General features: G+C 39.6%; 1 protein-coding gene across 2 annotated transcripts; it reads left to right on the top strand.

The window, feature by feature from the left end:
• The first annotated feature begins 458 nt into the window (after positions 1–458).
• RINT1 (RAD50 interactor 1) lies at positions 459–27841 on the top strand. Of its 2 annotated transcripts, none has more exons than XM_028119621.1 (15): positions 459–625; positions 1068–1113; positions 6697–6881; positions 10311–10552; positions 13183–13356; positions 13456–13605; positions 14160–14316; positions 15722–15832; positions 15930–16155; positions 16667–16804; positions 17847–18046; positions 23373–23587; positions 25992–26172; positions 26247–26365; positions 27253–27841. In XM_028119621.1, the coding sequence occupies exons 1-15, from the start codon at positions 584–586 to the stop codon at positions 27440–27442; spliced, it is 2376 nt and encodes a 791-aa protein (XP_027975422.1). In that variant the 5' UTR covers positions 459–583; the 3' UTR covers positions 27443–27841. The 2 variants fall into 2 exon arrangements, with proteins under 2 accessions (XP_027975422.1, XP_027975418.1); XM_028119617.1 differs by having other exon boundaries at positions 1068–1179.
• Positions 27842–27856: the final 15 nt, after the last annotated feature.

The raw sequence follows: 27856 nt of genomic DNA, 5'->3' as shown, positions 1-27856 counted from the left end.
TTTTAGTAGAGCACAACCTCCAGAAGCATCCTGAGAAAGGAGAAGTAAATGAAAGGGAAAGGACAAAGAAGTGAAAAATAAGAAAGAAAAAATAAGAAATTAGAGGACCACTCCAGGGAATCCAAAATCTGAAAAATAAGAGTTCCGAAAGAAAAATACAACAACAGGGGTTAGGGAAGAAATGGTCGTCAACAAAAAGTTCAAGAAAACGTCTCCAAACTAAAATCCATGAGTTTCCAGGTAAAAAGGGCCCACTGAGTGCCCAGAGAGGTGGAGGTTTTTCCGAGGCTGAGAAGGACCGCCCCCCCACCTCCTTTCTCTGGAGAGTCTCCGGCCAGCGCCCACATTCTGAGCGGCCGGGCAGGCCTCCTGCCAGCAGGGGGAGCCACGGCGCACGGCTGGCGACTGTGCGGGCAGGGCCTCTCTGGGAAGAGAGGAAGAAACCAGAGAGACGGAGGGGAAGGAGCGGTGGCGCCCAGCCCCACAGTCCCCCAGGCTGAGCGGGTGTGTGGTCCCTGGCCGCCGCCGAACTCTGCAAGCCACGCTGGCTGCGTATGGAGCCGAGGACTCGCGCGGAGGTGGGATGCCCCCGGCCGGCGAGATCGGCGAGGCGCCGGCAGCCCCGGTGAGGCGGCCCTGGTGACCCGGGGAAGGGACACTGGTGACCCAGTGAGGTGGCACAGATCTCCCAAGGGAGAGTGTGTCTGTCAGGTGGCCCTGGCGGCCTGGGGACGGGGTTTCCGTGGCCCGGGGGAGACAGCCCTTGCAATCTGGTGAGGGGGCACGGACCTCCCAGGGCAGGTGGTCCCAAGGCGGTAATTCTGGCGAGCCTGGTGAGATGACACAGAGCTCTCTAGGGACGTGGCCCTGGAAGCTGGGCGCGGTAACTCCCGCCGTCCTGGGGAGGTGGCAGTGGTGGTCCCAAGGGCCACCTGCATCAGATGGCCCTGACCCCTCAGGGAGGTCCCAGGGACCTCGTGGGGCTCCAGTGGATGCCCTCTGCGAATCTTGTGTGAGTTCCCCCTATATCCTCAGTCTTACTGTGTCCGTTACACCTGTTCTTTTAGTGCTGCTCTGAACGTGCTGACGAAAGGAAGGACGTCGAGGAGAAAAGTAAGCGGACTCGAAACACGTTAGCATTCTCTACCCAGCCATCTCTCCAAAACTCAGCCCTCCACGGTCTGCAGCAAAGCGCCTTGGCCTCTTATCTTTTAGATGAATCTCTCTCTCTCTTTTTTGTACAATATGCTTGCATAGTATTAAGTACTGATTATCATTATATACGTATCTTTCTTTCTAAAATTGTAAAATATGGGATGATTTGGAGATAAGCACTTCCTGATCCCTACTTAGTGCAGGGACTGATGTGGATTTACTGGAGTGCTGTCCCTCATACTGGATTCAGAATAATTGGGGCCTGTCTGTTATTTTAATGAAGCATCAACTTATCATGCATCAGGAATTTAGAGGGGCTAATGATCTAGGAGAGATGATCACCACTTTAATTAGAGTCAAAATGGTAATTGCTTAGTTGTATTTTACCTTCAGTGAATTTACCATTAAAAGTTGATCTGGGAAGAAGAGTACAAGCAATAACTTATTTCCTGGATCTTGGTCTGGACAAGGAAGAGGGAAAAGGTCAATACCTCCATTTCCTACCTAGGACAGGAACAGGAATGTCAGGAATGTGGACATTTGTCATTTTACTTTAATGAGCTAAGCATGGCAGTCTTTTGGAAATCAAGGAGTCTTCGGGGACGTTTAAAGTGAAATTTATTATCTGGGCGCCTGGATGGCTCAGTTGGTTGGGCGACTGCCTTCGGTTCAGGTCATGATCCTGGAGTCCCGGGATCGAGTCCCGCGTCGGGCTCCCTGCTCAGTGGGGAGTCTGCTTCTCCCTCTGACCCTCTTCCCTCTCGTGCTCTCTATCTCTCATTCTCTCTCTCTCAAATAAATAAATAAAAATAAATAAATAAAAAAATAAAGTGAAATTTATTAGGGGAGGAAGGGGAAAGGCATGTAACAGCTATTTCATCAGAGGGTTTTTGGTTCTTCTGACCATGGCAAGTAGTCTAGGAATGAATAGTGGTAGGAGGAAGGGTGTCCACATTACTACAGTGGCTTTAGGAGTTAGGCTTGCCCTTAACATTGCCTGCTGATACAGTCTGCCTCAGAAGGAAAGTTCTAAGTAGTCCATAGCACTTGACAGGCATAGCTCCCACAACTCAGCTCCTTTGTTAAAGGATAGGAGAGTACCCCATATCTTTGCGTTAAACCCTTCCCTTTTCCACCTTTGCCCATTCAGATGCCTGGAAGTTGATGCCTGCTGAGCTGCCATTTAGTAGAATGAGAGGCACAGATTATAGACTTTGTCCTTGTCCCTCCTTTGGTGGCTTGGTCAACTTCTGTGCAATTAGGAGTGCTCATAACAAAAAACAGAGAAGAAGAAAGTCATAAAAGCCTCGCAAATCATTGGTGTGTCATCTTATTGAATATCATTTGGGGTACCTGGGTGGCTCAGTTGGTTAAGCCTCTGCCTTCAGCTCCCTACTGAGGGGGGAGTCTGCTTCTCCTTCTTCCTCTGCCCCTCCCCCCCGTGCTCTCTCGCTGTCAAATAACTGAATAAATGAATCTTTAAAAAAATATATTATTTGACTAAGAATGTACTGTGCTGTATTTAAATGGTGATGTCAAAAGAATATAATTTAAAGTGGCGCCTGGATGGTTCAGTCAGTTAAGCATCTGCCTTCGGATTGGGTCATGATCCAGGGATCCTGGGATCGAGCCCCTCTTTGGGCTCTCTGCTCAGCAGGGGTCTGCTTCTCCTTCTGTCCCTCCCCCTGCTCATGGTGGAGTTCGTTCACTCTCTCTCTTTCTCTCTGAAATAAATAAAATCTTTTAAAAAAAGAAAATCTAATTAAAAAAAGAATATGATTTAAAAGTAGGTGAAAAAAATTTTTTAATTAAAAAAAAAATAAAAGTAGGTGAAGATAGAATTTGCTCCCAAAGCTACAGCAACCTTAGCATTCACCAGACAGTCCCTCCGCACATAGCCCTGCCTATAGGTGTCTGCAGATGCATCACACAATGCATTTGGTTTTTTATTTTAATGTATTTGTTTTATTTAAGATAAAAAAAGAGGACACTGTGACTAATGTACATAACGGTAGATGGATTTCTATATTAATAAAATTTGATGCAGACCAGCCAATTCTCATATTTGAAGGAGGAAAATAAATAAGAAAATTGGGTTGAAAGTCAGGAAACATGAACTTTAATCCCATTTATAACCTTTAAGTATAAGCTGGGCAAATGTTTAATTTATAGTTGGGAAGTTGAGGCATAGACTCATAGCAAAACTTATGCTAGTTTTGCTTCTACTTACTAGTGGGCTGCTGGTTCTCATAGCATACAAACAAGCTTTTAATTCTTATAAGTTGAATAGAACAAAGGAAAATTTGGTTTTGGGGAGCTGGAGAACATTCCCAGTCCTAAACACATTGGTATATATTCTGTTAATCTTTTTTTTTTTAAGATTTTATTTATTTATTTGAGAGAGAGAGTGAGAGAGGGAGACAGAGCACGAGACGGGGGAGGGTCAGAGGGAGAAGCAGACTCCTCACTGAGCAGGTAGCCTGATGTGGGGCTTGATCCCAGGACCCTGAGATCATGTCCTGAGCTGAAGGCAGACGCTTAACCGACTGAGCCACCCAGGTGCCCCAACAGTTGTTTTGTAATGAGGCTGATTATAACCTCTTGCCTTTCTCTCATTGCTGCTTTCTTAAAACTTCATTTTTGGTAAAGAGCCAAGTTCTACAAGGGCAGCTCCAGGAAGAACAGAGGCGAAGTTCAACCAGTATTGCTCCCCAGGAGGCTCTGTATTGTTCCCCCAGCTTTATCTCTCGTGCACACACACTTTTCTTTTTTTTTTAGACATTGCTGTAGTCTCTGTAATTAAACATATGCTAGTTCAATCAAGCTTTTTTTTTTTTAAAGATATCATTTACCTATTTGACACACAGAGACAGCAAGAGAGGGAACACAAGCAGGGGGAGTGGGAGAGAGAGAAGCAGTCTTCCCACTAAGCAGGGAGCCCGATGTGGGGCTCGATCCCAGGACCCTGGGATCATGACCTGAGCGGAAGGCAATCACTTAAGGACTGAGCCACCCAGGCATCCCTACAATCAAGCTTTTAATTTGTTTATAACTTACTGTGAATGGTTTGTTTGAGAGGACCAAATCCTTTAGTTAAACCTGAAGTAGAGAAATACACTGTATATTCAGGTTTATTCTAAGGTTTGGTTTCTAGGAAGTCTGCTTTTTCTCTGGGGCCTTATTTTATAGCACTTATTTTCATCTGGAGATCTTACAGTTTTACATTTTTTAAAAGATTTTATTTATTTATTTATTTGAGGGAGAGAGAGCACAAGCTGGGGGGGATGTTGCAGAGGGGGTGAGAGAGACACAAGCAGACTCCACACTGAGCATGGAGCCCGATGTGGGGCTTGTTCTCACAACCCCAAGATCACGACTAGAGCTGAATCCAAGAGTCAGACACTTAACTGCCTGTGCCACCCAGGCTCCCCCCCAAAACCTTTTTAAAAATCTGTTAGTACTACTCAAACCTAGGGAAATTAAGCCCTGTCTGTGGGATAATTCGAATACCAAGTTTCCTAACCTTCTCCAGGAAGAAGCATATCACAAGTAAGCAAAAGAAACAGACACTTCAGGGCGCCTAGGTGGCTCAGATGGTTGGGCATCTGCCTTCGGCTCGGGTCATGATCCCAGGGTCCTGCGATCGAGTCCCGCATCGGGCTCCCTGCTCCTTGGGAGCCTGCTTCTCCCTCTGCTTCTCTCTCTCTCTCTCTCTCTCTCTCTCTGTCATTAATAAATAAATAAAATCTTAAAAAAAAAAAAAAGAAACAGACACTTCAGAGGAAACAGTGTATATAACACGCAGGGCTGGAGTGGAAAGAGCTGTGGCAGCATCCGCCTATCACGGCACTCCTGCCTTCTTTGCCAACACGCCTCCGTGGCTTCAGGTTTCCCTGCGGTGTAGGCATGTCCAGCCTGGCACAGACGGTCAGGGAAGGTAGAGATGGAGGAACTCTGCAAAAGAGGAGCAGTGCTGTTGGTCCACAAATTGAGGACAGCGGAAGAGAATTTGATTTTCTGTGAAGTGGATTAAGTGTTTACTAGAAATTTGTTTCTTTGAATAAAAATTGAAAATCTATTATTTATGTATTTGAATCTTGCCTCATTCCATAAGGAATTAGAGGCAGCTTAAATTGCTTAATTCTTAAGCATCATGGATAGTGGAAGAAGGTATGGATGCTTGCAGAGTGAAAAACTGACTCGGAAATGATAGGAAATGATCAGCGTTCAAATGTAGAATAAAGAATGGGCTCTTTGGGAAATCCCACCCACTGAAAGGGGTGAGAGCAAAACTACACAGTGTTCCTGTTTTCACTGGGCATGGTTTGCTCCATCACAGGCCGTGCTGCCTCTGCTACCCCTCTTCCCTAGAAATGACTCTGGGTTCCAAGTCACCTGCTTTTGTTTGTTTAGTAAGTACAGTGTGGGTCGGTCCAAGTCTAGTTTATTGGCCACGGAAGGAGTCTTACTTCAGACTGTACAACTTAATGGTTGCACCAGTCATTTTGAATTTTTCTTAGTAATTTGTATTTTCTTTCACACTTCCTTTTATTCTTTTTCTGACATGGGCATCTTTGTACAATGGCATTTGAAGCTTTTAAAACATTTTTACTCTTTTTCAAAGAAGATTTATTTATTGTTTATTAGAGAGAGAGTGTGCACATGCATGAGCAGGGGGAGGGGCAACGGGAGAGGGAGAGAGAGAATCTCAAGCAGTCTCCTCACTGAGCATGGAGCCCGATGTGGGGCTCGATCTCATGACCCTGAGATCATGACCTGAGCCGAAACCAAGAGTCAGACACTCAACCAACTGAGCCATCCAGATGCCCCTAAAACTTTTTTACTCTTACATAAAAAGGAGGAGTTTTTATTCATTGGTCAGCCTTTCAACTTTTTTTCATATACTTGAAATCTTTCAATATTTTTCCTTTTTTTTAACATTTTAAAACCAGGGTCCTCCTTTGGTGTTATTCTACACCACATTATTTGTTTCCTTACAAATTTTAAAAATATATTACTACTTTAATAAAAACCACATCAATAAAATAAGATTTGACCTTTTTTCCCCTCTACTAATAAAATAGATTTGTAAGATAAAAGTCTTCTGGAAAAGTTTAATATCTGCTTGTAACTGCATTGTCATGCCAACATCTGTTGAAACCCGTGGTTACTAGGACAGACTTCAGGAATTTTCCTTCACTCTGAATTTCCTCACCTCCTGAGCGTTTTGTAGTACTTGATTGATAGCTTGCTTTATAGCTATTCATTTGGGTGTTTGTGTGTGTGTGTGTGTGTACAAAAAAATTCCAAAAAATCCACATATGTGCATATAGATCTATACATACTGTATATTCATTTTGGTATTTTTGTGTGTGTTTATATGGTATATATATACATGAACATATATGTGCATACCATATATAGTGTTTTCTTTAAATTACTAACTTTTGAAGGTAGATATATTGCTTTGTATTATCTTTTGTATTTCCTTTAGTCCCGTGGTACTTAGTAAGTTGAATAATTGTTATTCTTTTGTTTTAGGTGACATAAATATTGCAGCTCTTGTTGGAAATGAACAAGTCAATGAAGATGCAGATAATGGTGATCTCCCTTCTTACGTGTCTGCATTTATAGAAAAGGAAGTTGGAAATGACCTTAAATCTTTAAGGAAACTTGATAAACTCATAGAACAGATGACAGAAAATAAAATGCAATTAGAAGAACAGGTAGGTATTCAAACTCATTGAAGTAATATCAGAAGTATACACACACTATAATATAAACATAACCATTATTGTACAGGGAATTTTGAAGATACAGCTTGTGACAAATAGTCTAATCATTTAAAACTGTTTAATAGGTTTTAAGACTTACAGTGTGCTAGATATTGTATGAATTATGTGAAAGAGAAAGATCCTAAGGCTGCCTGGCTGGTTCAGTTGGTAGAGTGTGCGAATCTTGATCTCGGGGTTGTGAGTTTGAGCCGCATGTTGGGTGGAGAGATGACCTAAAGATAAAATCTAAAAAAAAAAGAGTTCCTGCTGATATTATTTAGGTCTTAAAAATATGACAGCTAACACTTTAAGTAGATTTTCATACAGTGACTTTTAAAGTGCTTCTATAACTAAGTCATTTCATGGTATACAAAAATGTTATAACACCATCATTCCAAACTTTGTATGTACTCACTCATAAGGAGAAAACATGAAAATGAATATAACATAATAGTGGTTATTTCTGAGTGGTGGGTTAACAGTTGATTTATTTTCTTCACATCTTTCTGTATTTTCAAGTGTTTTCTTTTTACAGTGAACATATTACTTAAAATAGTTTTTAAAACACCCAATGAATGTAATCTTAAAAAAATAAGTGGATCCCTGTACTTGCAATAGAGTGTTTGTCAAGGATAACAGGTTTACATCCTGTAACTACTACGCTGTGGTAGAGCCACACACTGTGTGTGGCTATGTTGGTGTTAGCCTCGGGTTGTCAGTCGGCCTGTGTTCCCACCCCCAGCACCTCAGGCCTCCCGTCCTCCTGTCTTTCCCCCATGTCTTCCACGAGTCTCTTTAAGTATGGCCCTGCCCTGTCCACCTCTTCCACTCTGCAGGCAAGCTGTCTCTGCTGGGCTCTCTCAGAGAAATCACACAGCGGGGAGCACAGATGCCAGCCCAGATGAGTGGTCTTCAGCCCCACCTGGCAGTCCGTCCATGGCTCCTTCCCTGGGAAGGTCGGCTCCTCTGCCACTCCCCTTGCTGTTCTTCCGAATTCTGCCCCAAGATAACTACCCCATCTGGCCGTTCTGTCTTTTCCTTTTCCCAAAAAGAAAAAGTAAGAGCACTTAGCATGAGTCCATTGAACAGTCTACCCCACATCCTACAAACCTATTTGCCATTTCTACTTCTTAATTCAGCAAAGGATCACTGCGAGACAGTCCTCATGGCTCAGATCCTACCTGCCACCTGAGTGAGCTTGCTTCACACTTCTGTAGTTTGCTCCTCTGCCCCTCAGCCAGTCCGCTCCCCTCAGCATAGGGACACATACACATGTTTTCCTTAAACCCAAACAAAAAACCCTCCCCTCATCTTTTACTAGGTGTTAATTCCTTCCTTTTACTGTTAGGCTTCCTCAGAAAGTCATCTTTCTTTATGTCTATCTTCACTTCCCCGTCAGGCTCGTTTCCCTGATGACCATGGAAGCTTCTGCCGAAGTCCCTAACTGAAGCTTAAATTCAGCATGTCTGTCTCTTCAAATGCTTCCTGTCCTTGGAAAATGGTACCATCATCTGCCTGTCACTCGGGCCTGAAACCTAGGAGCCCTCCTAGATTGCCCTTCATCCTGCCTCCACTACCCCATCACCAAGACATCAGAGTTTTGCCCCCCTTCACCTCTCTGGTGTCTGGGTCTGCCCCCTCGTTCCCACCCCTGCTGCCACCACCCCAGTTTAGGGCTAAGCCTCTCCTGCACTCGATGGCAGTTTGCCCATCTTCCGCTTCCTTCCCTCCCCACAGTAACTATCATTTGTATTCTTTACAGAAACTGTATTATGTGTAAATAAGCAAATATATATAAAATGTAGTTAAAATCTTTTATGTATATATAAGCATATGTATACTTTAAATATGCATAGCTTAACTTTTTATAATTAATATACTACTTTTTTCATGTCAGTGTATATAGATCTCTCTTTTTTAATGGTTTTTGGTATTCAACTATGGCTGTATGTAATTTGACCAGGCCCTTATTGGTCGACATTCTTGCTGTTTCCAGTTTTTATTATTGCAAATAATAGGAGAATAAACATAATATTTTGTCACTTTATGTTCTAAATCATAAATCTAAAGGAATGATTCCCTTGTTAAAATCTCTCGGGGCGCCTGGGTGGCTCAGTTGGTTAAGCATTCGACTCTTGATCTCAGCTCACGTCTTGATCTCAGGATCATGAGTTCAAGCCTCACGTTGGGCTTCATGCTGGGCATGGAGCCTACTTGAAAAAAAAGAAAAAAAGAAGCTCTTACTGGCTTCCCATTGCCTGTTGGGAAAAGCCCACATTCTTCTAAGGCACAAGATGCTCCTGTGATCTCGTCTCTCCCTACCATCTGGACTCATCTCTTCTTTCTCTGTTTTTTTGAACTGTATTCTGTGCTTTACCCAGCTCTTTGCTGTTCTCTGATCATGACTGAGCCGTTCCTTTTGCCTGGAATGCGCTTTTCCTTCCAGAGTTCCCAAGAAAATTCACGCCTGTCCTGCGAAGGTCTATGCAGGAGCGGTGCAGCACAATTGCCTCGCACCTCAAAACCTCGATATCCAAAGTGTGGGAGCTTGTTAGACACGCGGAATCTCAGTCCCTGCTTCAGACCTGATGAGTTCACACTGGCATTGTACCAGATCTCTAGGTGATTGCTATGTACATTCAGGTTTGGGAAGCACTACCTTAGTCACCAATACACCTAGCATCTCTCTTTTATTGCGGTAACCCCATAATACAGGAGGTATTTGCTTCCATTTCTCTTCCACACCGACTGAGCTTTAGGCCAGATGCTATGTCTTCTTTGTCTGTCTATTCCTAGCACAGGGCCTTGTGCAAAGTGTTTGATTAAACTGAAATTCCCCTATAACAGTCTTTATATTGTATTGATACCTAACGTTTGTATATGTTTTTCCATATGCTATAAGAAGAATTAATAAATACCATATCTCAAGGCATTACCTGGTTATCATCTTAACAGGTCAGTGGTTCTCAACCTGGACTTAAATCAGAATCACCTGGGTAACTTTTGCGACATACAGATACTCAGACTTTTAGAATCAGAGCTTCATTTGTTTTTGGGGGAAAGTATTTAGTAGATAAAGTGTAAAAATATTCTCGAGCTGGACCCTCTAAAAGCGCTGAGCTTCATGTGAAGGCAGATCCAGAGGTGCTTACTGGGGCAATAGTCTGCTCCCCACCCATCTCCGCATATAGCATTTCGTGTTTAGGTTTGGTGGGTACGGGATGCAGAAATCCCACCTTTCTTTTGAAGCTTACAATTGACAATTTTCAATTCTGTTAGAACAAACATGTATTTTGAAGGTAATAGTTTAAAAAAAAGGGTTATGAAAATTGTATCTGATTGCTGCTGTTCCTTTTTTTTTTTTTTTTTTGGTATGGTCAGGTACTTACGATTTCATCAGAAATCCCTAAAAGAATTCAGAGTGCTTTAAAAAATGCAGAAGAATCAAAGCAATTCCTTAATCAGTTTATGGAGCAAGAAACTCATCTCTTCAGTTCCATTAACAGCCATTTGCTGACCGCACAGCCCTGGATGGAAGATCTTGGGGCCATGATCGACCAAATTGAAGAGATTGAGCGCCATCTTGCTTACCTTAAATGGATTTCACAAATTGAAGAACTAAGGTAAAAAGGGCCTCTTTGTTCTCATAATTATTATTTTCCCTTGAGGCCCTGTCTTACCAAGTGTATGCATGCCATTAAATAATTGAGTTAATTAAAGATTATAATAATGTAATTTTACCAGTTGTTATGAAAATAGCATTATGATAATGATTCTTTTCCTTTATTGTGAATGAACATAAACTTTTCAGGGAGCTTAATTTGCATTTGAAAGAAAATAATCTAAGTAAAAATTTTAAGTCCTATAGTTGTGACTACATGATAACTTTTATAAAACCAAATTAATAAAACAACTCTTCAGTGTGGTAATATTCTCTACTTTTACCTTTCAGACATGGTCACTTGATGAAATGGATTGCTTTCTCTAAAATTTGAATCATTTTTTTTAAAGATGTTTATTTGAGAGAGAACACGAGAGAAAGAGAGAGAGAGCACACAAGCAGGGAGAGAGGGAGAAGCAGACTCCCCACTGAGCAGGGAGCCCAATGTGGGGCTCCATCTCAGGATACCCCCTACCCCCCCTCCCCCGCGGCCTTGGGATCATGACCTGAGCTGAAGACAGATGCTTAACTGACTGAGCCACCCTGGTGCCCCCAATGGAAATCATCTAACAAAAGCTACACAGTATTCTTAGATGAGTAACAGAGTTTTGCTACCTGTGGGTAGGGGGAAAAGAAGTACATACTTCTTTCTGAATTGAATGTGTATTACTGGTGTTGACTGTGTCTGATATTGCCTTTCAGACAAGCTAAATTAACATTTCTGCCTACATTGGCAGATTATTTGGTTTCATGATATAGTCCCCCAGCCCCTCCAAACTGCATAGTGCCATCCTGCTTTGTTTTAACTACTCTTGCTCCAAAGCTGTCAGCAGCCATTCGTGTTGTCTGGAAGACTTGAGGAAGAAAGGTCATACAAGAGTCTTAATGTCCCATTGTAAATGTATCACAGTTAATATACTTTGTTATGTCTTCCAAAGAGTAATGTGGTATCATTTTATCCTGCATGTTTCTCAATATTTTAAAGAATTTTACCTATCAGTACAGTGTGAAAATCTTTGTTTTGCATCTGAGTTTTACATTTACAGAAAGAGTGATAGTGTTACCCAAGATTGTAGTGCTACCAGTGATTCCAGAAATCAGTTTAAGCTTTTTAGACCATCTTCTTCTTGTTTCGATAAATTATTTGCAGAGAATGAATTTTAAACCTTGCTTCTTTTTATTTCAGTGTCCCTTGCTCCTCTGAAAGATAATACCAATAAGGAGCCATAACCTTATTAAGTAGAATAAATTGTTTAAAAGCCTCACTCTTGTAGTAGCCAAGGTAATAGATTAATTAAAATAGGATTGTGGTTATGGATAGCTTTTATCTGATGTTGGAATTGTTTAAAAGAAATTTGGCCTGGAAATCATGTTAGAAATAGGAATCAGATTCATAATCAAGTGGAGCACAGCTATTTCTCTTTACTGACATGCTCTTTCCTCTAGGTCTTCCATTCATGAATGTCTCTTTCTGGCTTCCTTTGGGCTTCTGAGATTTTCCTCATCGCCTAAATTCTCTCTAATATTAAACTGCTTTTCATTCTGTGGCGCTCTCTTTTTTAAAAGAGCAGTGTTCTGGGGCAGCTGGGTGGCTCAGTCAGTTGAACATCCGATGCTTGATTTCTGTTCAGGGTCCTGAGATCAAGCCCCTTGTCCAGCTCTGTGCTCAGCGGGGAGTCTGCTTGAGATTCTCTCTCTGTCTGCCCCTCCCAATTGCTCTCTTGCACTCTCTCTCAAATAAATAAATCTTTAAAAATTTTTTTTAATTAAAAAGTTTTTTTTGTCCTTATTTTTAGATGGTTTAAGCAATGGAATATGTTATTTTTAAAAAAATTTGAAAGAGAGTGCGAGCCAGGGATGGGCAGAGGGAGAGAATCTTAAGCAGGCTCCACATCCCTGCACAGAGCCTGACGGGGTCCATCTCATGACTTTGAGATCATGACGTGAGCCTAAATCAAGAGTTGGATGCTTAACTGACTGAGCCACCCAGGTGCCCCTAGAATATATGGGTTTTTTTTTAAAGATTTTATTTATTTATTTGACAGAGAGAGACACAGCGAGAGAGGGAACACAAGCAGGGGGAGTGGGAGAGGGAGAAGCAGGCTTCCCGCTGAGCAGGGAGCCAGATGCGGGGCTCGATCCCAGGACCCTGGGATCATGACCTGAGCTGAAGGCAGATACTTAACAACTGAGCCACCCAGGAGCCCTAGAATATGTATTTTTTATCAAAAGAAACATCTCAATTTTTTTATTTTCATTTTTTATTGAAGTATAGTTGACACACAACATCTAATTTTTAAGTAAAGTGTTTGCTTTATAAAGTCAAATAAGCAAAATGGTAGGTAGCTCATGGGATCTATTTGGCTGGTTTCAAAGAATTTGATTAATTGGTTTTACATGGAAATCTTGATTTCTGGCTTTCCTAGAAAAATTATAAGCTTTGGCCACATTGGTAAAAAAGCCACTTCTAGCTAGTGCTGCCTTTTTCCTGGTATGTAACTTTATATACAACAGGAGGGAGAAGCAGTTTTTCTGCATTTGGAATTATTTTGAACAGACTGTCTTTGAAGTTTGCTTGGCCTCATTTTACAGCGATAACATTCAGCAATATCTGATGACCAATAATGTCCCAGAGGCAGCCTCTACTCTGGTGTACATGGCAGAACTTGACATCAAGCTTCAGGAGTCATCTTGTACTCATCTTCTTGCTTTCATGAGAGCCACTGTTAAATTCTGGCATAAGATTCTCAAGGACAAACTTACAAGGTAAGGAATTCACCCATATTTCATGGTAATTGCTTTCAGATGGACATTTGGTGACTGTTGTATTTTAACTGAAACACGTGTGTTACTTTTCTGTTACAGTGATTTTGAGGAAATTTTGGCCCAACTTCATTGGCCCTTCATCACACCCCCCCAGTCTCAAACTGTTGGCTTAAGTCGACCAGCCACTGCCCCTGAGATATACACTAACCTGGAGACACTGTTTTGTCAGCTTCTGAAACTACAAACCTCGTACCCTTGTTGGAGTTAAAACTTACTAAAATTGCTTTTCTAGAGTGGATTCGTGGATTACTGTCTAGTAAAACTTTTTGAAAGTGGCCAAGAAGCCAAACAGGAGTACTGGGTTTGGACTTGATCTGTAGATACCCATGGAGTGGTGGATTGTTCTCCTTCGGAGTGAATTGCATGTGGGGCTGGGGAGGGTCAGTCTGAAATACGTGTGACCCAAGTTTACATCACACATAAGTTATATTGCACGTAGGTCTCTTGGGATTAAAAATGGCAATTGGGAGGAGACCTTAGTAACTTCGTGTTACTTTAATATGATAAAGTGATTACTTGAATGTGTTTCCTTCCTTCCTACTATTTTTTATTTTAGGAAAGACAGATTAATTCTAATAACATTTTTGGTGCACTTTTTATTGAAATCATATGTAACATAAAATTATCTGTATTACAGTTAATTTTAGTGTCATATATATGTTGGAAAAATATATCACGTATATATATGTATATACACACACATATATATGTACTTTTCTTTTTCCTTGACTCAACTATGTCAGAGATGAATTACTTACTGAGCCAAAACAACTTCCAGAAAAATACTGTCTTCCTGCCTCCCCGTCTGTCATTCTGCCCCTCCAGATCATGCTGACGCCCCTTCAGAAGAGGTTCAGGTATCACTTCAGAGGGAACCGCCAGACTAATGTCATAAGCAAGGTGTGCTTTCTCAACTCTTGTCCTTGGTTTTTATTAATAGCAAATGTGAAGTGTTCTATACTTTTTCTGGTTTAAGTTAAAATCTGATTCCACTCACATTTCTGTTTTTTCTCTAAAGAGCTAAATTCCTTTTTTGTCACTGCTCTTAATAGATCTTTTTCCAGACTTGTGTTGAGAGGTTGTTGGAATCCGCTTGCTTATTAGCATGTCATGCCCATATGGCCATAAATCATTTTAGCATCAACAGTCCGTTCAAAAGCTAATACTCAACTATCTTGACTTCCACTTCTCTTTCCGATATATTTGTAAACCCGAAGGAGCAATTTGCACGGTGAAACATGGGGGCCCAGTTGTAAACAGTGCCCCACAGATGCCACAGCACTTTTTTTCTGGTTCTTAAATTTAGCTTATCCTTTGTATTTATGGGGCTGCCCCTTTTTTGGATGGGGTGTTGGTGGAAAGAAGAGTAGAACGAATTAGTAAGTAGTAAGTGAGACAAAGCAATAAACCTGAAGCTGTAGAGAAACAGTGAGAAAGGTAAGAAAATTGTGAGTTATGTTGACTCCTTTCTAAAGTGTGGTTCTGCTCTGTCATCAAGCCTAAACTACACAGTCCCTGAGATTACAGATGCCCGTTATTCATGTTTGTATTTACAGCATCTAGCACACAACAGGGATTTTACCGCTCAGTAAATGTTTTTGAATACCTGCCCAACAAAACACAGAAGGTTTGTAGAATCGGCTCTAGGGACAATTTTAAAAGCTGCTACTTACATTTACTTTTCTATGATTATACCTGGTTTAAGGCATGTGTTGTTTTGTTTTGCTTTCTTAATTTACCTTTTCAAAAGAGAGAGCAGAAGAAAATCAAGTTTAAAAGTTATTTTGGAATGTTATGGCCAAAAAACCCAATTTAAAGGCCATCAGCTCTTTGTAATGCTCATCATTTTACATATTTCCAAAGAGCTATATTTTTTTATTTTATTTTTTAAAGATTATTTATTTAAGAGAGAGAGAGGCAGACTCCCCACTGAACAGGGAGCCCAATGTAGGACTCGATCCCAGGACCCTGGGATCATAACCTGAGCTGAAGGTAGACACTTAACTGACTGAGCCACCCAGGCGCCCCCAAAGTGCTGCATTTTCGATATATATAGTATTGTAAATTTATGAGTTTATTGACTTATGCCACGTTTGGGAATTTATTGGGAGGACACTGGGAAACATTTGATTATTAAGCCTTGCATGACCTTAAAGTTCAGAGTAGAAATTGCATTCTTACATACAGGAATTTTCAACTAATTTTTTTCTAAGTGCTGCGTGTATACAATTAAATGGAGCCCTTTATTTGTAACTTTCTAGGTGGAATGACTTAAGAATTCAAACTGTTTTACTTCTTTCCTTAGCCTGAGTGGTACCTGGCTCAAGTACTTATGTGGATCGGGAATCACACTCAGTTTCTGGATGAGAAGATTCAGCCAATATTAGACAAAGTGGGCACTTCAGTAAATGCTAGGGTAAGAGGCTCGGTCCTAAGCATTCCAATTTTAGAGTTGGATGTGTCCACAAATAACCTGTCATCTACATTACCTTATGCTTACGTATTTATTTCAGCTCGAATTTTCCCGGGGCCTTATGATGCTCGTTCTTGAGAAGTTAGCTGCTGATATTCCATGTCTGCTCTATGATGACAATCTCTTCTGTCATTTGGTGGATGAAGTGCTTTTGTTCGAAAGGGAGCTACACAGTGTTTATGGCTATCCTGGCACTTTTGCCAATTGTATGCATATTCTATCAGAGGAGACCTGTTTTCAGAGGTGGTTGACTGTGGAGAGAAAATGTAAGTGTTCATGGGGCCATCGGGTGGGGAGAATTGTCTCCTTTTGTGAGTGTTAATTATTGGTGTTTTTCTCCACCAGCTCTGGTAGAAACTAGAGTCATCTGAATTTTTCTTGGTCAGGGTTTACCAAGGTGCCTTATTTGCTTCCCATCAAACTTCAATTTTTCTTGAATTGACACTTGCACGGTACACGGTTCCAGAGCGCGCCAGTCAAGCCAGTGGAGCATAGTGTTAGCTGTCCTACAGATGGTACTACACTGTTCCGGTTCTTGGTAGAAACTGTTGGACGTAGTTTGTCTAATCACTTTAAATATTTTGAAGATTTGAGGTAGGGGTGGTGGGGAGAAGTCAAGTATCTTGTCCAACCCTAAACCAGAGCATGTTAAATATAGTGCAACCAGTATGAGGTTGTGGCTTTATTTTTTACAGGGAAGTCATTCCAAAAAAACTGCTGAAAATTAAGAATGAGTGTAACTACTTAATTGACATATTCCCTTTTTCTGCATATCAGTTGCTCTTCAAAAAATGGACTCAATGCTTTCATCAGAAGCTGCCTGGATATCCCAATATAAGGATATCACCGATGTGGATGAGATGAAAGTTCCAGACTGTGCAGAGACTTTTATGACACTACTACTGGTGATAACTGGTAAGTAGAAGTCTTTTAAGATATAACTTTGTTTTGGGGCACCCGGCTGGCTCAGTCGTTAAGTGTCTACCTTTGGCTCAGGTCATGATCCCAGGGTCCTGGGATCGAGCCCCACATTGGGCTCCCCCTGCTGAGCGGGGAGCCTGCTGCTCCCCCTGCTTGTGCTCTCTCTGTCAAATAAATAAAATCTTAAAAAAAAGGGGGTGCCACCTAAGCACCCCTTCCTCCTGTTAAAAAATGTCATGTTTTTGTTGAAGAAATGGGATGATTTTTGTATATACAGATCTTTGACTTATGTGGGGCTATAGCCTGATAAACCTATCCTAAGTTGAAAATATTTTAAGTCAAAAATGCATTTAATACACCTAACCTACTGAATATCACGGCTTACCTAGCCTACCTTGCACATGCTCACAACACTTACATTAGCCATTAGTTGGGCAAAATCATCTAACATGAAGCCTACTTTATAATAAAGTAGAGACTATCTCATAATTTATTGAATACTGCACTGACAGCGAAACCCAGAATGGTTGTGCGGGTACAGCCATTCTGTAATGGCCGTAAGCTCACCGGTTGTTTGCCCTCACTGTCCCATGGCTGATAGAGCTGTGGCTTGCTCCCACTGCCCAGGGTCACAAGAGGGTTGGACCCCAGATTGCTAGCCTGTGAAAATATCCAAATAACAATTTTGAAGTAGTTTCTATGAATGCGTATGGCTTTTGCACCATTGTAAACTTGCAAAATCTTAAGTTGAACCATCATAAATCAGGCACCATCTACAAGTTCCTCATGCCTTAAAAAATTTGAGATGTAATTTATACGCAGTGAAAAACACAAATCTGAAGTATACATTTCAGTGAGTTTTGACAATACATGTACTTGTGAAACCCACACCCCTGTAAAGTGTAGAAGTAGGTCCATACCTGAACGGTTGATAGATTTTTTGACAAAGGCACCAAACAAGGTCAGTAGGGAAAACCTATAACTGTGTCATGAACGGAACCCAAAACTTCATATGTCTTACTAACTTTCTCTACAGACAGATATAAAAATCTTCCCACGGCTTCCAGAAAGCTACAGTTCCTGGAGTTACAGAAGGACTTAGTAGATGATTTTAGGATACGATTAACTCAGGTGATGAAAGAAGAGACTAGAGCTTCCCTTGGCTTTCGGTACTGTGCGATTCTCAATGCCGTGAACTATATCTCAACAGTACTAGCAGATTGGGCTGACAATGTTGTAAGTTAATGTACTTTTATTCATTTATTTTATCATTTTTTAAAGTTTATTATTATTATTATTTTATTAATTTCTACACCCAAGGTGGGGCTTGAACTCATGACCCTGAGATCAAGAGTTATGTTCTTCTGGCTGAGCCAGCCAGGCGCTCCGTTAATGTGCTTTTATATTAAATAATAGATTCGTAGTTTTAACAGTTTTACCTTTTGAAATGTTGAATTTATAGCAGGGCAGAAAGTACACATTAGGTAGAATATCAATTAGGCCAAATAATGTATGATTAAATAACATATTTTTCTCAATTAAGTCTCAAGTGGTTAAATAATACCAATATTTTAGTCATTAGAAAAGAAAGCCAACTTTTCATGAAATAGTTGTCTATAGAATGAACCTTTTTCTTCTATGGACTTGGGAAATATTCATGTATGGTAACTGCCATCTCAGAAAAAGCTAAGGTTGAATAATGGTGTCAAAATCAATAAAATCCAGGACTTTAAGAAAGATAAAATAATAGCATTGGAGGGGTGCCTGGCTGGCTCAGTTGGTGGAAAATGTGACTTTTGGTCTTGGGGTCGTGAGTTCGAGCCCCACATAGATTACATAAAAAAATAAATTAAATAAAATAATAATAATATTGGCTACCTTTTGAATACCTTCAAAACATGAGTAAATAGAAGGGCACTGGGTGGCCCAGTTGGTTAAGCGTTCGACTCTTGGTTTTGGCTCAGGTCATGATCTCGGATGAGATTGAGCCCTGGGTCAGGCTTGGGATTCTCTCTCTCTACCCCTGCCCCTCCTGCTTGTGCTCTTGCTTTCTCTCTCTCTCAAATAAATAAATCTTTAAAAAAGAAACAAAACATAAGTAAATAGAATAATAAAAGGGACTCCCATGTGCCTATGACCCAGCTTCTTACACCAATTTTTTTTTCTTAAGATTTTATTTATTTCTTAGCACAAGCAGGGGGAGTGGTAGGGAGAGGGAGAGGGAGAGAAGCAGCCTCCCCACTGAGCAGGGAGCCTGATGTGGGGCTCAATTCCAGGACCCCATGACCTGAGCCGAAGGCAGACACTTAACCAACTGAGCCACCCAGGTGCCCCGCCAATTTTGTTTTATTTGAGCAGCTTCTCCATCCCCCACCCTTGATTGTTTTGAAGATCTTAGATATATTTCATGATAAGTACTTCAAAATGTATCTCTAAAAGAACTCCTTTAAAAAAAAAATAACCACAATACCATTATCACATCATCCAAAAAAATTAATTTCTTATAGTGAGAGGTATTTTTCAAATAAGTCTAAAAATCAAAACCTTGGGTCTGTTTAGCAAGTATTATAAGGCCTTTTACATCCAAGAATTTTATTTATCTTTCCTTTTTCCACACAATTCTGTGTGTTGACAGATTTGGTGCACCTAAATTAATTAATTAAAAGATTTATTTGAGAGTGTGTGAATGCTTGAGAGCAGGGGGAGGGGCAGAGGAAGAGCGAGAGAAAGAATCCCAAGCAGACTCCTGCTGAGCACAGACTCCGAGCTCCATCTCATAACCCTGAGATCATGACCTAAGCCAAAACCAAGAGGTAGTGGCTTACTGATCATGCCACCCAGGCGCCCCTATATTTACGCATGGTTTAGAGGCATCCCAAAGGTATCAAATATTATTTTTATTTATTTTTTAATGTAATCTCTATGTGGGGCTCAAACAGCCCACCCAGGTACCCCTGCCTAAATATAATTATTAATTAGTAATTTCTGTTTACTCTTTTTTATTAATCCAAGGAATATATTGGCTATCAAGGCATTTGGTAGCCAGGTTTTCCAATATGTACTTCTGGCCAAAAGTGAAGAAACTTAATTAGCCTTTATAGCCTTAATGTAGATTAATTCCTTTGGATATTTTACATATTAGATTGATCTCAGAGGGTCTCCAGGAAGTCCCTGGACAGGGTGCCCTTGGGTTTGGAATCACTGTTGCATGAGTATGGGTACAGAAATCAGCATGGGTGCTCACCAGTGTGTCCCATGAAGTAGGTTTGATGACAGGTAGTGTTCTCAGAGAATTAACATGACCATAAAACAGTGAAATATATGTTAAATGCTAAAAAAGCTATACTGAGATACATTATAAAGTATTATATGATTGTGTCATGAAATGAAAATAGGAAAGTAAAACAACAGAACAACTATAACTTTAACTCCAAGACTTAAAAATACCACTTATAAAAAGTAGTAGGTAAAGTGGGAATTGAAAAATTCCAGTGTAAAATAATTAGAAAGATTGATTAAGGATTGGTGATAAGTTCATAGGATACTAGAAAACATAATTTTTGAGTGTGTACGGATGAGTCACAAAGAGGGACAAGGTGAGTTAAATGTCTGTACCTTGTCAAATCTTAATATAATAAAATAAAAAATAAAAGGAGAAATGAAATATAGTCAAACACAGGCATTTAAAAGTATTCAATGCCTGAGTTAGAGAGTCTGGAAAATGTACCAAGGATATATTTTATTTGTTTGCTTTGTTGTCTTAAGTTTTTATTTAAAACAATATATTTTAAATTAAGAATTTATGACAAAAAATGGTATAATGCTAGTGCATTATATAGAAGAAAATGTGTTCCCTTACTGTGAAAGAACAAACGAAACAAAAAAGTCTTCATCTTAATTAAATACAGGGTAATAAAGCAAAAAAATAGGAAACAAAAATAAATATAATAATAACAAATATAAACAAGATGAAAACCTGAGAAACACAATCATAGTTTATTCTAATCTGGACTCTGGCTGGGACAACTATTTAAAGCCTTTTTTCTACAAAGACGTTAACTGAAATCCATGTATGTAATATCCTTCTGCTAAGCAAGGAAAATAAGACACAAAATAATTATTTCACAGGATGAATATAATGTAGAGTGTAATGATCAATGCATTTGTTTATAAAGTCACCTAATTAGAATACCTTTTTTCATTGTGTACTTTCATGTGTTGTTTTCCTCATTTTCCTAATTTCTTCACTCAGCCCCCACACTGCTCCATTTTCTGCTAAGCTTTGTCATAAAACAAATTGTCATTCCTGATTCTTGTGCCAGATGATCTAATAAGAGACTCATTCAAGGCCAGATTTTTAGCCTCAGCGAATTATTTGTGGAACATCCTTAACTACTTTACTTGGTGCCATAGTCTGTTATCAACAATGAATTGGCCATCTTCCCTCTCCTTAGGAAATTTATAATCTGATAAGCTGAATTAACTGGGTCCATCAACAGAAGAATAACTGAATTTAGACTTACTCTTCAAATCATGAATGAGTTCTTTGTCCTTGTATGTTTTCATAGTACAAATTTTGTTTAACATCAAAAATTATTTAACCAGGGGCACCTGGGTGGCTCAGTTGGTTAAGCGTCTGTCTTTGGCTCAGGTCATGATCTCAGGGTCCTGGGACCGAGCCCCATGTCAGGCTCCCTGCTCCGAAGGGAGACTGCTTCTCCCTCTCCCTCTACTGCTCCCCCTGCTTGTATTCTCTCACTCTGTCAAATAAATAAAATCTTTAAAAAAAATTATTTAACCATATTCATGGTCCTTCAGCCCGTAAATGCTTAACAATAAAATTAAAGCTCTTGTATTCCTAGACAGAAAAAAGAAGAGTGGACAGAGTTCACCTTCCATTCATTTAGATTCTATACTAATAGCTGTCTGACTATTGCCAGACTGTGCCAAGCCCGACATACCCAGCCCTTCAGAGTCAGGAATTTTTGAGTTGTAGGTGACAGAACCCCAATTCATGCTGGCCTGAGTGGGGGTGGGGGGTTGGAGGGAGGAGGTGAGGAATTTGTATAACTGAAAGTATTAGGCATGGCTGCCCTAAACTCGTTCACTTCTGGCTTCATTCTCAGGCAGGCTCTGGGAGGTGTGGCCACAGGTAACAAGATACTCCAAGCTCACATTGTCCTTCAGCAGCCTCAAAAGGACAAGTGCCTCTTCTCAGATAGTTGGAGCAGAAAATACCACCTTGGCTTCTCACATGTCCATCCGTGAACATTCACTAGTGTGGCCATATCCAGTCCCCTGTCAATGGACATTTAGGCTGTTTTTAATCTTTTGCTAATTATCTACAGCATTATTCATATTAGAAAAAACATTTTTTCTACCCTACAGAAAAATATGAATTCTACTGAAAATGCCACTGTAGAAATGACATTTTAATTTTCTTAACTCTCATAAATCTGCTGGGTTTACTACAATTCTCAGTCTGTGTCCAGAAAAAAATGAGTACCCAAAGAAGTTAGCCATCAGGCAAATGCAAATTAAAATCACAGTGAGACCTCTACCTCTGAAACCAATAATACATTATATGTTAATTGACTTTAAATAAAAATAAATCAAAAATAAAATCACAGTGAGATGGGGTGCCTGGGTGGCTCAGTTGGTTGAGCATCCAACCCTTGATTTTGGCTCAGGTCATGATCTCAGGGTCATGAGATCCAGCCCCACGTTGGGCTCTATGCTGGGTGAGGAGTCTGCTTGAGATTCTCTTTCTCTCTTTCCCTCTGCCACCCATCCCCACTGCTTACACTCACTCTTATCTCAAAAAAAAAAAAAAAAATCACAGTGAGATACTACTAAGTATAAACTAAGATGGCTATACTAAAAAAGATAGTGTTATTAGTTCAGATATGGAGAAATTTGAGTGGTCACACATGGCTGGTGCAGTCACTGGGGAAAATAGTCTGTCATATCTTCAAATAGTTAAACAAAGAATTACCATATGATCCAGCAATTCTACTTCTAGGTATATCCAAGAGAAATGAAGACATATATCTACACAAAAGCTTACACACAGATGTTCATAGCAGTATTATTCGTAAAGACAAAAAGGTGGAAAGAACCCAATTATCTGTCAACTGATGAATGGATAAATAAAATAGATATATATAAATAAAATGTAAATGTAAATAAAATGGAATATTATTCAGTAATGAAAAGAAATTAAGTACTGATACATGTTACAACATAGATGAACCTAGAAAACATACTAAGTGAAAGAAGCCAGTCACAAAGAGCCATAAATTGTATAATTCCATTTATCTGAAATGTCCAGAACAGGCAAGTCGACAAAGACAGGAAGATCAGTGGTTGCCTATGGTTGGGGTATCTTTCTGGGTAATGAAAACATTCTAAAATTGACTCTGGTGATAAATGCACAACTCTGAATATACGCTAAAAGCCAATGAATTGTCCACTTGAAATGAATGAGATGTACATGAATTATATTTCAAGCTGTTAAACAAGAAGTATCTTAAAGACCATATTGACCTATTTTTGCTTTCAGTTCTTCCTACAACTTCAACAGGCAGCACTGGAGGTCTTTGCAGAGAATAACACCCTCAGTAAGTTGCAGCTGGGACAGCTAGCCTCGATGGAGAGTTCTGTCTTTGATGACATGATTAACCTGCTAGAACGTTTAAAGCATGACATGTTGACCCGCCAAGTAGACCACGTTTTTAGAGAAGTTAAAGAAGCTGCAAAATTGTATAAAAAAGAAAGGTAAGTCCTTTTGTATTTGCTGACAACTATCAAATCTAGTTTGCTAAAAATTGAATGATAAATACCTATTTTTCTCAAATTATTCCAAAAATTAGAAGAGGAAGGAAAACTTCCTAATTCATTCCATGAGGACAGCATTACCCTGATACCAAAACCAGATAAAGCCACCACAAAAAAAGAATTACAGGCCAATCTCCCTGATGAATATAGACGCAAAATTCCTCAACAAAAATACTACCAAGCCAAACCCAACTGTCCATTAAAAAAAAATCATTCTCCATGATCAAGTGGGATTTATTCCTGGGTTGCAAGAGTAGTTCAATATTTGCAAATCAGTCAGCGTGACTCATTTACATCAGTAAGAGAAAGGATAACCATATAATCATTTCAATAGATGCAGAAAAAACATTTGACAAAGTATAACATCCATTCATGATAAAAACCCTCAACAAATTAGGTTTACAGGGAGCATACCTCAACATAATAAAGGCCATATATGAAAATCCCAGGGCGCCTGGGTGGCTCAGTTGGTTAAGCAACTGCCTTTGGCTCAGGTCATGATCCTGGAGTCCCGGGATCGAGTCCCACATCGGCTCCTTGCTCAGCAGGGAGTCTGCTTCTCCCTCTGACCCTCTTCCCTCTCGTGTTCTCTATCTCTCATTCTCTCTCTCTCGAATAAATAAATAAAATCTAAAAAAAAAAAAAGAAAAGAAAATCCCACAGTGAACATCATCCTCAGTGAGGAAAAACTGAGAGTCTTTACCCCTAAGGTCAGAACAAAACAGGGATGTCCACTCTCACCACTTTAATCAGCCTAATACTGGAAGTCCTAACCACACAGCAATCACACAACAAAAAGAAATAAAAGACATTCAGATCAGTAAGGAAGAAGTAAAATGTTAATTGTTGATGATATGATAGTGTATATAGAAAACCTGAAAGACTCCACCAACAAACTGCTAGAACTAATAATTCAGTAAAGTCATAGAATACACAACGTACAAAAATCTGTTGCATTTCTATACACCAATAATAAAGAAGCAGAAAAAGAAATTAAGGAAACCATCCCATTTACAACTGTACCAAAAATAATAAGATAAACCTAACTAAAGAGGTGAAAGACCTGTACTCTGAAAACTATAACACTGATGAAAGAAACTGAAGATGGCACAAAGAAATGGAAAGACATTCCCTGCTCATGGATTGGAAGAACAAACATTGTTAAAAAGTCTATGCTACCCAAAGCAATCTACACATTTAATGCAATCCCTATCAAAATACCAACAGCATTTTTCACAGAGCTAGAACAAACAATCCTAAAATTTGTATGGAACCACAAAAGACTTCAAATAGCCAAAGCAATCTTGGAAAAAAAATAAAAAGCATAGCTGGAAGCATCATGATCCCAGACCTCAAATTACATTACAAAGCTGTAGACATCAAAACAGTACAGTAGTGACACAAAAATAGACACCTAGATCATAGAACAGAATAGAAAATCCAGAAATAAATCCATGATTATATGGTCAATTAATCTTCCACAAAGCAGGAAAGAAAAATGGGAAAAAGACAGTCTCCTCAACAAATGGTGTTGGGAAAACTGGTCAGCAACATGCAAAGAATGAAACTGGACCACTTTCTTACACCATACACAAAAATAAATTCAAAATGGATTAAAGACCTAAATATGAGACCTGAAATCATAAAAATCCTACAAGAAAACCATAGCAACATTTTTCTAGATAGGTCCCCTGAGGCAAGGGAAACAAAAGCAAAAAATAAGCTATTGGGACTTCATCAAAATAAAAAGCTTCCATACAGCGAAGGAAACAGGAAAACTAAAAGGCAACCTACAGAATGGGAGAAGTTATATATCCAAAATACATATAGAACTTCTAAAACTCAACACCCAAAAAATAAATAGTCTAATTAAAAAATGGGCAGGGGTGCCAGGGTGGCTTAGTCAGTTGTGTCCGACTTTTTTTTTTTTAAGATTTTATTTATTTGACAGAGAGAGACAGCGAGAGAGGGAACACAAGCAGGGGGAGTGGGAGAGGGAGAAGCAGGCCTCCCGCGGAGCAGGGAGCCCGATGCGGGGCTCGATCCCAGGACGCTGGGATCATGAGCTGAGCTGAAGGCAGATGCTTCATGACTGAGCAACCCAGGCGCCCGAAATATATTTATTTTCTGAGACAGCTTTTCATGCTGGGCGGTACATCGTTTCTTATCCAAAGTGAACTTCCCCGAATTTGAAAGGATCTGTTAAACCTTTAAAAACACCACGTTTTGAAAATCTTTTATTTTTTTAATTTTAATTTTAATTTTTATTTATTTATTTATTTATTTGAAAATCTTTTAGTCACACTTAACGTGCCACAGGCCGCGCTGCTTTTGTGTCTTGCAGGTGGTTGTCCTTGCCGTCGCAGGCCGAGCAAGCTGTGATGTCCCTGTCCAGCTCGGCGTGCCCACTCCTGCTCACACTCAGAGACCGCTCCCTTCAGCTGGAGCAGCAGCTCTGCTTCTCCTTGTTTAAAATTTTCTGGCAAATGCTTGTGGAGAAGCTGGATGTATACATCTACCAAGAAGTAAGTAAGAGTAGGCCGCACGTCAGGGCTTTGAGGATCAAGGCGACCGTTACAGGAACTGCTCTTTGTTTCAGATCATTCTCGCTAATCACTTCAATGAAGGAGGAGCGGCTCAGCTGCAGTTTGATATGACTCGGAATCTGTTCCCCTTGTTCTCCCACTATTGCAAGAGACCAGAAAATTATTTTAAACAGTAAGCTCAATATTTAACAGTGACTACTAAGCATTTAGATGAGGTTGATTCCTTTTTTTTTTTTCCTAACAACTCTCCGGTTCCAGTGATGTTTGGTGGGATAAATAGAGCATCAACTGAAATTTAAAAACATGCACTGTGTGCCCAGATAATCTAAGATGTGTTTCATGATTCCCCAAATTTATCAGAAATGGATCTAAATTACGTGTTGGGCTTTTTGTTGCTTGCATTTGGTTTCATTTTGCCTGTTCTTGGAGAGAGAAAATGCGAACAAGTGCAGTTCTGCCACATTCAAGAAGTAGAAGAAATTAAAAATATGCTTAGTTCCTAATAGTAAGCCAGGCCTGAAGAAAATTTGTTTTCCTAAATATTTAGTATTAATTTTGGTTCTAAGCATAACTATAAATGTATGTACAAATAAGTCTTAGGAGTATTTTTAGAAATTGATTTAAAATTTAAATTATTGGGGGGAATTTGAGATTATAAAGTATTCCTTTTAAAGTTATAAAATGAAAGATTTATTTTTGCTCATTTTATTAAGTTATCTGATTCTTTTTTTTGTTTCTCTTTCCATATTCTAATCTAGCTAAAGTCTTAGCTACATTTAATAGGCTATTGTGTTAGTATCATTATTATATTTTGGGAAGTAATAGATAACATATTGAAAACAATGGTCCTGTTACATTATAGTAATCTATTAAATATAAACACTGTACAAATACATAGTCCTAATGTGTTAAAAGAGCCAAATAAATCCATCAATACTTTTTACAGAGGGCATATGGACAGTGCAGGGAAGCTGTTTAGTTTTGAAAATATTGTGGAATAATGTGGATGATACAGATAATGGATATCTCATTTCCCGCCTACCTTTTTTTTTTAAACAGTGTAAAAGAAGCCTGTATTGTTTTGAACCTGAACGTTGGTTCTGCCCTACTTCTGAAAGATGTCCTCCAGTCTGCTTCAGGGAAGCCTGCCACAGAGGCATTAAATGAAGTTGGAATTTACAAATTAGCTCAACAAGATGTTGAGATTCTACTTAATTTGAGGACAAACTGGCCTAACACTGGAAAATAATGCATCATTTTTTGTTTTGGAGTTTTTGTTTTTAACAAAGAGGAAGCCAATTGGATTTCAAGTTATATGATGACATTCTGAATTAATGAAACTGGACAACTGAAAACTTTATAGAACCATTTATTATCTTGGACTTATGGTGTTATTAAAATGCTGACCATATTTTCTCAGTCCTCTTCTTCCTAAGAAACCAAAAACAGAAAACTCAGAAGCCAGGAAAACTCAGAAGCCAGGAAAACTCAGAGTAATTTCATTTACAAATATAAATGCTAAGTAGGTCTGTTGAATAAGATACAAGAGCAGAGATAATAAATTACAACGAATTTTCAATTTCCTATGCTAATTAAGGGAGACTATTATAGATAATCAAACGTAGCAAATAAATTTTTAAAACATCAATTTAGAATGCATGTT

Source organism: Eumetopias jubatus, unplaced genomic scaffold (assembly GCF_037043125.1).
Source record: "Eumetopias jubatus isolate StellerSeaLion01/CBP00866 unplaced genomic scaffold, mEumJub1_p1.0 scaffold_14, whole genome shotgun sequence".
Classification (NCBI taxonomy): domain Eukaryota; kingdom Metazoa; phylum Chordata; class Mammalia; order Carnivora; family Otariidae; genus Eumetopias; species Eumetopias jubatus.
This window is presented reverse-complemented; position numbering and strand designations above follow the sequence as displayed.